General features: G+C 34.2%; 1 protein-coding gene across 3 annotated transcripts in view; it reads right to left on the minus strand.

Moving 5' to 3' along the window:
- LOC106687370 (amyloid-beta A4 precursor protein-binding family A member 3) overlaps window positions 1-11,590 on the minus strand; it is a gene marked incomplete at its 5' end in the record, with an annotated part of 137,931 nt that overhangs the window by 42,714 nt on the left and 83,627 nt on the right. For all 3 annotated transcript variants that reach the window (XM_067047441.1, XM_067047443.1, XM_067047442.1), the window contains 1 exon segment: window positions 8,355-8,567. In XM_067047441.1, the coding sequence (XP_066903542.1) occupies window positions 8,355-8,567 (213 nt within the window).

Below are 11,590 nucleotides of genomic sequence, written 5' to 3' on the forward strand. Positions count from 1 at the left end.
TAGGGGTGAAAAAAATTGTTTATTATATCCTATTATTGTATCTCTTTTTCTTTTTTTATCATTATACCATGTATGTGTAATGTATATATGTCCGATTACGGATTGATAAGTATGCTGTGTGAGATAGCAACCTAATGTATTTAAGCAGCATAGATAAATAAATAAAGTATTTCTCTCTCAAATCCCTTCACTACGTCTTGGACTCAAATCTCAAAATCAACTATCTTACTTTTTTACTTATACCAAGCATCCTATTCCACTCCATTACCGCTCTAACATTGTATACCGGATTCCTTGCTCCTCCCCCAACTGTAATTCTTCATATATAGTTGAAACTAAGAACCACCTCAGATCACGTATCTCTCAACATAAATTATCTATAACTTCCCACAACTCAGCCGCTTCCAAACTTTCAGAACAACTTTGTTTTTTCACCTGTTTGTTATCTCTTTATCACTTATATTATCCATCGTTGCATTTACTTATATTTATTCATCTATGTTTTATTAAATTTCACATTTACTTTGTTTTGTTTTTTGTAAACTTTTATTTCACATGTTTCTATTAACTTATTTCACTTATAATTATCATCAACTATATGGTTAACATTCCATCACATTTTTTCACTTATTTCTATACTTCATTACTTATTTTTAATCTTTTTATGTACTCCTTTTTACATCTCACCTTGTACTTTTATATATATTTTTATTTTATTTTGTAAACTTTCACTTCCGATTTTAAATTACCTTATTTCACTTTATATTATTCATGTTACTCCTGTTATCTTTACTATTACTATTATCAGTGTAGATAAATGATTATTTTCATAATATATAAATACTACAGTTGTTATCATTGTTTAATTATTTTTCTTACTTATTTCTTAGTAATTTTTTTTTTTGTTAATACATCTCTTTACTTACTTTTACTTATTATTAGTTACTTCTTTTGCAATCATTGTTATTATATCCTATATTGTATTAACTACCCTACTATATTTTCTTCAGTATAATCTCGTATTATTAGTAACAATATGTGTCATTCTAATTTTACTTAGTTATTCCTAAATTAAAAATTAGTATAGTTACTATTATTATCATATTTCTGTATCTTTCTCTTATCATTTTTCATTTTTCGTCATATCTTTATGACTACTTCCTGTATGTAAACGCGACGTATTTGAAATAGAAATATAGCCGTTAAACGGCTGGCTACCTCCTCCCCACTCCTCCACGCTTCCGCTTCATTGTTGCCTTCTGTTTAACTGTTCGCTTTGAACAGGTAGGTTGTCCTGACTTGTTCTTTGCTCATTTATTATCATTTTAATATCATTATTATTTTTTTTTATTTATAATTATTCTTTCAAGACGTTTATTTAATCTCTACTTTCTTCTTTTTTTTTTTTCTTTCCCGTTTTGTTTTTTTTTTATGTACATCTCCTGTACTTTTTTAACTGTATATTTTACGTTTTTTTTAAAAAAAAATTTACTCTTGCCATTGTTACTTATTTTTATTCTTATAATTGTTTATTCAAGTTTATTCTATACTGATACTATTTTATGTCTTCCTTCCTTTTATTTATATGTAATTTCTTATCACTTTATTTTTACATAATATTTATCCTAGCTTAAATTACCTTATTGTAGTGATATTCTCATTTTTTTTTTTTGTTTTGTTTTTGTATCTTTTTAGCCCTGATGAAGCCCTGCAAAGTGGGGTGAAACGTCGGAAAATAAATAATTGTAAACTATTTTTGTTTCTCTTTTGACCGTAACCCTGACCATCTTCTTATATATCAATTTTTACGGTCAACTATATATACATATATAAAAAAATTATAGTGGGTCACCGAATACAGAGAATAAATAAGCATTTATAACTGGTAATTAAGGAAACAAGATAAACTTTCAGTATCATATCATGACTGATATGGTTTCTTTAGGACAAAGGAGTAATCAACATATAGTTCAGTAGGAACGCTGGAAGTATTAAGTTAAATCCTATCCTAGAAGTGTGTAAAAATAAAATTTGATGTTGATTTCAATTTTTTGCGATTGTTTCAAGGGTTATCATTCTGAAAAGAATGGTACCAGAAAGGATAGTGGAGGATGTCAATGGAAACAGTATCAAGTATAGAAGTTACAGTATAGATCAGAATAACAACCTCACTGCAAAGAGCGATCTTTTTATAATTCACAAGTAAAATCAGGATTTCCTAAAAAGAACAAATGGTTTTCTACTCCCCTGCCAACAGTCCACACATTTCAAAGACACACGATGATAGACGTTGGTGCACAATATAAGTGATATCATGCTCATTTGTATAAAAAATATAATATAATAAAGAAAGTCTATTCAGCACACAATTGGTAAAGCTGCATACTTTACAATAATATGTCATAAGTAATTACATTACAACACTGGTAAATATCACTTTAGTTTTACAGTCAAGATTCAGCAACACATAAAGCTTACATTAACCCTGAATTTAATTACATTAACCCTATCCGTCCCAGGATAGTCCAGATGATGGAATGGTTAGACGCACCACGTTATACCCACCAGGTACCGACCTATGCCCACCATGGGATATGTGGGACCTTTGTCTTGCCGTGGACAGACAAAGGATCGGGAGGGCTCAAGGACTAGATAGCATAGATGCTGCAATCCTCAAGAACAGTGCCCCTTATATTGAGGAAGAGTTGTTGGATATATTTAACGAGTGTTTGGATAAGGGGTACTTTCCAAACAAGTGGAGGATTGCAGACTTGACACTGCTCTACAAGGGAGGTGGTAAGGATAAAGAAACGCCTAAATCCTATCACCAATATGCCTCCTCCCAGTAGCTAGTAAGGTTCTGGAGCACATGATCGTCAACAGCCTTAGACCAGTCCTAAGTACTGCAAGTCATCCACAGCAGTTTGGCTCGACCCGTGGCAGGGGAACTACGGATGCGCTGCTGAGAGTGTGTAGGGACGTGGAGGAGAGGGCGGAAAAATATGTCTTATTGATCATGTTTGACATCTCTTCCGCCTTCGACAGCGTTTGGTTGCCCTGTGTACAGTAATCTATACTCCCTCATTGGTAGTTACCTCAATAACAGGAGTGTCAGGATCAGGGGTAACTACTACGAGGTCGAGAGAAAAATCGAAAGAGGATGTCCCCAGGGTTCGGTCCTAGGACCAGCTCAGTGGAAGCTGGTATTCGATGAGTTGCTGGGGGAACTAGAGGACTAGGGGTCCCTTGCCACGGCCTACGTCGATGACCTGGCAGTCATCGTGGCCAAGTACAGCAGATCCAGACTAAAGACAGAAGCGGAGAGGTGTGCCAGTCTCGTAGGAGTGGTGCGTGAGGAGGAAATTGAGTATGGCAGCAGCCAAGACTCAGGCCATACTCATAAGAGGCTCCACGGGCAGAGCTCATCCTATCACCCTGGATATCCAAGGAGAGAGGGTTAGACCAGGTGAGAAGGTGACATATCTTGGTGTGAAGATAAGAAGAAGATTCGATCCCACTTCTCACCTAGTGTATCTAAAGGACTGGGTGACACTGTCACTCAATGGATTAAGTAGGACAGGGGGTGGATTTTGGGGCCTCAGGTACCCTGCAATAATGACCATATATAAAGGTGTGATCTTGGGTATTCTGAGGTACGCATCCCCTGCCTGGAGCCGAAACCTCACATAGACACAGAAGAGAAGACTGGCCACCATACAGAGATTGGCTCTGCTGAGGGTCACGAAGACATACAGAACGGTGTCACATGAGGCAGTGCAGGTGCTGGCCGCAGCGATGCCCCTGGACCTCATCCTCAGGGAGGATGTCCTTAAATATGAAGTAAAGAGGCAGAGACTAGAAGCGCTACCGGATGAGCTCCGAGAGAGGATCGGCAAGACTCCAAACTTGTGGAAGAAAATACTGCGGGAGGACTCAATACAGAAGTGGAATGGACGGTGGGTAGCAAGCCAGAAGGGCGCTACTTTGAGAAAAGTCCCTTCTTCCCTACTGTCCTTTCTAGACTGAAGGCTAAATGGGTCATCCCAGACTATTGGGTCTCACAGATCCTAACAGGACATGGGGGGTTTCAGGGAAAGCTGCAGAGCTTTGGAAAGAACATCGACCCCCGGTGCCCCACGTGCGGAGTTCCTGAAACAGCAGAACACGTAATAGTGGATTGCTCCGCCATGGAAGGACACCGAGGCAGGCTGTTGAGAAAGACTGGGATTTTCGCCCTCGCCGAGTCAGACTTTCCCTGGTTGTTGGAAGAAGAGAATTACCCCTTCTTCAGGGAGTTCATTTACGGATGTAAGGAGGTGGTGGGCCCAACACATTTCACAATGGGAAGGACTTGACCGCCCAACATCGGCGAGCCACCAGAAGAAGATGAAGCTGACCCAGACTGAGACCAGGAGGGCTGGACCAGCCTGGTAACTGCAGGAGGCCCTACCGAACGGATGAAGATCTTTGGGAGCAGTGGCATGCGCAATCCCAGCGCGCACTACCCCACTGCTTCCGCACCCCGTATGGCAAAAATGGCAAGGGAGGGGGAATAAAAAAAAAAAGCTTACATTAACCCTGAATTTAACTTGCAGAGATCTCATAGTTAGGCCATACATGAATGGATTTTTTAGGCGGGTTATGAATTTTAGGTGGAAGCCTATTGATCAAAATCATTTATTCAGAAATGGACAGACTAAACATATTTCATAGAATACTTTGAGCACAAAGTGTTCTAAATATTCTTGGAATATCACTATGTAATTTAAGCTGTAACACCTGAAAATTTGTTAAATCTCTAAACATATTGCTATGAAAGCACAAATGGACAGACTGTTTGAGGAAAATCTCCTCAAACATTTTGAACAAGATGTCAAGGTGCTGCCATCTAGTGACAAACAAATGAAGCAATAGGCTTTGGTAGCTATCTAGGCCTGTACAACAGAAGAGTGAACACTGTCTACAGAGCCGCATCATTTTTGCTCATGTGCAACAAACTCGAGATGAGTGAATAATCTACACTACACTAAAGTGGGGGAACAAGGGCAGAATGAGAGGGAGAGAGAAGAACATAAAATAACAACCAGTCTTTATAAATATCAATCACTGCATATTTTGGTTAAACCCATACTGTGATGATTGAACACAGACTGAACACAATTGATACAATCATTCTCAGGACCTTGAGCTTGATTTGTTCCAAAACATACATGGTATCTAATTGAATAATTTGAGCCAACAACAATAAATATCACCTGAGCCATTTGCTCAATCGTCACATCCAACAGACAAATCATAATAAATATCTAAACACTTTATTTACCCTATTGGTTGCTATTCTAATAAAATTATCAAGAAAATCTAAAAATTAAATTTCACAATATTTTTTGGAGGCAGTACTGTAGTAAGTTACTTAGTGAAGTTTATATCATTTCATTCAATAATTAATGGCCAAACTTCAACAAAAAAAGACCCTATGTATGGCGGTGAAATGGTAACTCAATTAAGCTAAGATTAACCCAGTATCGACTAGGGAGTATTAAAGTGTACTTGAAACACTACTGAGTCAATGCAAAAGAGCAGCATCAATCTAATTCTCTTTTTCATTGAGCAGTATGCATATTTTGCAGTGTTTTAAGGTTAGGCATAGGTGTTATAGGGTTAGGAAACAATATGTGAAAAATATCCAATGGCAACCATTGTACTGTGAAATATAATCTTATAATGAGGTGAGATCTATGCCTAATCCGTGTGCTATCTCAAAAACAGTTCCTTTTTGGGCTTTAAAACACAGGGCTCAAAATATATTCTATAGAAACATATTTGAATATTGATGTCTGCACCAAAATCTTTAAAATCCGATCTGTACCATCTCAATCCGTCAAATTACTTACTACTATTGAAGTTTTGAAACCTCTCACATTTTTAACAACTTTTATCAAAGTTTTGGTTAAAATTTAAGAATCGAAATTGAGATTAGTGACTTCTCCATAAAATTTTCCTTTTTTTGATACCTCATTGGTCAAAATTCATTGCTCCTGAGAGCCGGAAAAGGGATCAATACTACCGTATTATATATATGTACGATAATGATCATTCATCTTAATTAAAATTATTTTAAAATACTGAAGGCATTTTACAGTCTAATAGATTTTAAGTCTTCATAATTTTAAGCTTTGAGTAAATATATCTAATCAAAAATATGAACTAAAAAAAAATGCTAAAATAAAAAAAGTTGTTTTATTGACTAAATAAAAAAATTGAAAAGCCTGTCACAATGTGAAAAAGTTTTAAATACTTATTTTAATGTTGAAGAAACAAAACAACATTATATTGGGAAAGAAAATGTAAAATATAAGATAATGCAAAAATAAAGTAAAATGATCATGCATCCTCAGCCCTCAGAAACTTAAAAATAACTGTAACATCACAAAATACAACATAACATAAGATTAAAAACAATAAGATTATTTAAATTTACTCTACATCTAGCCAGTGAGGAAATCAAAGCTTTTATTTTAGTTTTTTGTTTAAAAAAGAGTTCTCGGAAGATTCAATTAAATGTTTTCTCTATATTAAGCTTGCTTGTTTCATAGAAATTGGAAACTTCCTTTAGTCTATAAGAGAAAATTACCAGCATACTGTTTCTACATTCCTGTCATTACAATCCAAAAACTCATATGCAGAATTCATAATTTTTGTCCTTTCTGGAGTCAACACTGTTAAGTTTTTAGAAGGGAAAAACTTAAGTCAATGTTGAAAATTTATTTTAATTGAGTTGATCATTGTGATAATATTTCGAATCAGGATAGAGATTGTTGAGAAGTTACTGACACCAGTTTTTCAGTTGGCCAATGTTTTGTTTTCTCTATAATAATTGTTGTTTGGATAATGATTCTTTTTTTTTGCTAAAAAATTCAGTCTCTTCATAGCGATTAAGCCTGTGCCTATTCTTTCTGATTGATTGAAACACATAGTTATGAATCTTACTTATTTCAGCAACCATTTCTTTGTTGTCAATGACAGGATATTCTTTGGAATAGGACTTCTTGCCCAATTTATATCTTCTTAGCTATAGATTATTTTGATTTTGGTCATATACTTGAATTCAAATAAAATTAACCATCTTATTTTTCTTGAAAATCGAACATGGTCAGGCATGACAGATTCATTTATGTAGTCTCTTCATGAAATAATGAAACTTCTGACGATTTAAATAAGATTCTAGACAAATTGTTAATGTTGTCATCAGCAACATTCAATGACTTTATCAATGGGCACTTCTTATCTCTTCCCTTCTGAAAGTTCATCAATTTTTCACTATTATATTCAATGCCATTTCCAATTATTTTCACATTATTAACATTTATTTTATGTGACATCACAGATGCTTTTAACCTCATAAAAGCATTTTTTTAATATATTGTTTTTCAAAAGCTCTGTAAATTTTCAAGTGGTTGGCAATTTTACAAGAAATAGAAGCATTTCTATTTAAGAGCAATGCTAACCATTTTCAGTAGAGTTTGATTTTTTAAAGGAATTCTCTCTACTTAGCTGCTTTATGCTGCCAATACCTCTTCTTTGAATCTCTCTCTCTCTCTCTCTCTCTCCCTCTCTCTCTCTCCCCCCTCTCTCCCTCCATCCCTCCCTCCCTCTCCCTCTCCCTCACCTGCTAAAGCCAGTCTGCACAAGTGTACATAGGGCAATCAAATATTATATGTTTTACATCTTCCATGGCTCCGCAGCTACAGTAATCATCCCTTTTTTTGAAGAAGTGTAACTTTGAATTGATGTTTCCATGCCCTGTAAGAAGCTGCACCATCCAGTGATCTGTTTCAACCCATTAATTTTTTACCCTTTTTCCGACATCTGGGAGGAATTCGTGAGCCAGCTTCAAAATACCAAGTTAGTATATTCACTTTCCTGAAATGTTGAGGAGGATATGTTTTAGAGAGGTATATCAACATCTTCCTTCAATTGTAATCTGGGAAAAATGAATGAATCAGAGACACCTCTTCATTAAGGAGTGGCCTTAAAGTGGGAAGGCAAGAGACTGGGTAGCTAAAGATGTGGCAGCAGGTAGAGGGGGCTGCCCACAGCATACATTAATGGCATTTCATTGAACTACACTTAGCCACTCCAAACACAACAGGTCAGACTAAATTGATGTGTGTATTAGTTTGAACTATGATCTGTTTCAATTTTTTGTCCATGTGTACACATAAAGAAAATTATCTCTTTCCTCAGTTCATTATCTCCAAAAGTGAAGAGGAGAGGATGGAGAGCTGAGAAATAATTTATAACAATAACTATAAAAAAAGGATGAAATAAACAAAAAATAAACATTTATTTACCTTAATGTAATTTTGGCAAGTTGATAATGGTAAGCCAACTAGACTCACACCATTAATAGCAATTATTTGGTCGCCAATGTTAAGTTGACCACATCTGGCAGCTGCACCTGCAGGAGCAAGATTAGCAATCACAACAGTAGGAAGCATAGAACCCCAACCAGATTCAACTATGACAACCCCTAAAATTTCACCCTTTGCTTTTGGAACTACAACCTGAAAAAATTTAAAAATATCTGGTAGCTTTAAGATCAAATACAGTTTAAATACTTTAGATTTTTTTTTTAATTACAATTGATTTTATTAATAATCAACAATAAAGCAAATAATTAACACTTAAGAAGTTTTTGTATCAAAGTAATCCATATTAAGATAAAGGCAAATGAATAGGGGGATAATAAAGGGTTTTACAAAAGGAAACTAAAAAGATAATCAGTACCAGATAAACCACATAGGCAATATAGCCAACTGCCTTTGAGTACTGTAGCCCATTAGAAAATAATATGAAGAAGTTTTAATTTATTTCCTAAAGATTTTAGGTTTATTCTCAAAAATCAAACAATTTTACATGATAAGCTGGTACATAATTATTTTTCTTTAAAATAAAACTATCTCACACTACCACAAACAACGTTCCTGATGCTAATTCCCCAAGCATTACTCAGCAAAGTTTCGATATAATTTCAGAACACATTCCACATGTCATGTGCTTTCATTATTGGCAACACTGATTAATTCCAGTTAGTTTCACACTATGAACTATGGGATGAAAACGACGCCCACCGGGTATATGTGAGCAAAGCAATGACGCCCGTCAACAAGCACCTCTACTGGTTAGCCAGGCAGAAGCAGAAAAGGGCGAAAATAAAGTATGTCTGGTTCAGTGGCGATAGAGTCAGATGCATACAGTATGATGGCTACCCAGCAGTCACCATAAGGAAGACCAACAACTTAAACGTCTTCAGTTGAACTCGGTATCCAAGTCACCACAATATTGTTTTCATTTTATTTTTTTGGATAGAAGACATTTTATTTAAATTTATTTTCATTTTTTTCAACACTTCAATGATAGCACTTATAGAATTTTCTCTATTTATATCTCCTCTTTTTTTAATTTTTTATAACTCAATCTTTATTGACTATTCTTTTCAAATTTCGATAACTCGAGCAACAAATTCCCTTCAATTTCTTATTTTTGTTACATTCTATATAATCGTAACAGTATATACAATTTTGAATGGAATATGGTCCAGGTGAGGTAAAATAAAACTCAAACAGTAAATGGCGGTACTATTTTTATTTGAGCCAACATTTTGCCCCAGGTTGCAGGGCTTCGTCAGGGCTAAAAAAGATACAAACTACTTGACATAGTTACAAAGAAAAAAAAAAAAACAGTGGAAAATAACAGGGGTATACAGTGAAACGTAAAATTTAATAAGAAAAATTAAAGGTTATAAACAATAAATGAAAACGGTAATAGTAACAGAAAGATAAAAGATAAAATAAGAGAAGAAATATCAAAGAAAGTACAAATTAAGAGATGAAAAGGGAAAAGAATAAAATCAAATGAAAATGAATGAGACTGAATTCATACCTGTTTTGACGGAAGTCAAAGTCAGAGTTAACTATTTGTATTGGGAGGAGTGGGGATGGTAGTATAACGAAAATAATTTTAAAGTAAATGATGTAAAAATTACTAAAATTAGGTGTACAATAAACGATAATATACATAATAGAGGGGGAGAAGAAATATTTACAAAATTATAAAATAAAAAAAATAAAAAAATAATAAAAAATATTTTAAAAAATAAATAAATAAAAATATTGTCATGGATAGAAAAACAGAAGAAATAAAGTTAAAATAATGGGATACAATACATGTAAGTGATTAAGAAAGACAATATACCAAATGAGTGGGGATACAGAGATACGTAAATATATATTAGAAAATTAATAATGAAGTAATTAATATAAGTACACTTAAGTAGGTAATACATGAATATAAATTAAAATTAAGATACATGAATATAAATGAAAAAGGAAGGATAGTTAATATAAAAATAATTAAATATGGGGTGAGAATTTAGAGAAACAAGAATAAAAGATATGACAAGAAAGTGGGCTTCTGAAATGCAGAACAAAAAGAAAATAAGTATTATGAGGGTTTTATTGTGTTCAAAATGTGTCGGTATGTAAGGGAGTTGCAGTCTTCATCAACTTTATCATTGACGGAATTCTCTGTTAAATTTAAGTAAATGGACTCCGAGATAAGACGTTTTTTATGGTTGGGGACAGTGGCAAGAATGAAAGGATTGTCGAAATTAAAATTATGATTCAGGTTTCAGGCGTGTTCTGATAATTTAGAAGCAAGTGGATTACAGGAGTTGATAGAAGTTTTGTGCTCAGAAATGCAGTTCTTAAGATGGTTTTTAGTTTCGCCGATATAGAAGGAATTGCAACATGGAGTAGAACAAGGTATCTGGTAAACTACATTGGAACGGTGTAAGAAAGGAATAGGATCTTTCAATTCGGAAAAAAGATAGGAAATATTGTTGTGGGACTTAAAACCAAGACGTAGGGTGGGAATAGTGGATCTTAAGGATTTTTGAATATTATCAGGAAGAATGGGGATATATGGAAGGGACCTGTACCGAAAAAGGGGTGGAGTGGGTTGAGAAGAGTTGGGACCAAGAGGCATTGGAGTAACACGGTTAATGTAAGAATCAAGTAGTTTGTTAATAATTTTCTGAGGGAAATTGTTGTTGACTAGGATCTATATATAGCCGTTAAATGGCTGGCCACCTCCTCCCCACTCCTCCATGCTTCCGCTTCATTTTTGCCTTCTGTTCAACTGTTCACGTTGAACAGGTAGGTGGTCTTGACTTGTTTCTTTGCTCATTTATTTTCATTTAATTCATTATTATTATTTTTATTCTTTCAAGACGTTTATTTGATCTCTACTTTTTTTTTTTTCCCCCGTATTGTTTTTGTTTTATGTACATCTCCAGTACTTTTTTAACTGTATATTTTACGTATTTTTAAAAAAATTTTACTCTGGCCATTGTTACTTATTTTTTATTCTTATCATTGTTTATTCAAGTTTATTTTATACTGATACTATTTTATGTCTTCCTTCCTTTTATTTATATGTAATTTCTTATCACTTTATTTTTACATAATATTTATCTTAGCTTAAATTACCTTATTGTATCTTATTGTTGTAATATTCTCAGTTTTCT

The sequence above is a fragment of the Halyomorpha halys genome, unplaced genomic scaffold, assembly GCF_000696795.3.
Source record: "Halyomorpha halys isolate HHAL.00 unplaced genomic scaffold, Hhal_1.1 Scaffold952.1, whole genome shotgun sequence".
Classification (NCBI taxonomy): domain Eukaryota; kingdom Metazoa; phylum Arthropoda; class Insecta; order Hemiptera; family Pentatomidae; genus Halyomorpha; species Halyomorpha halys.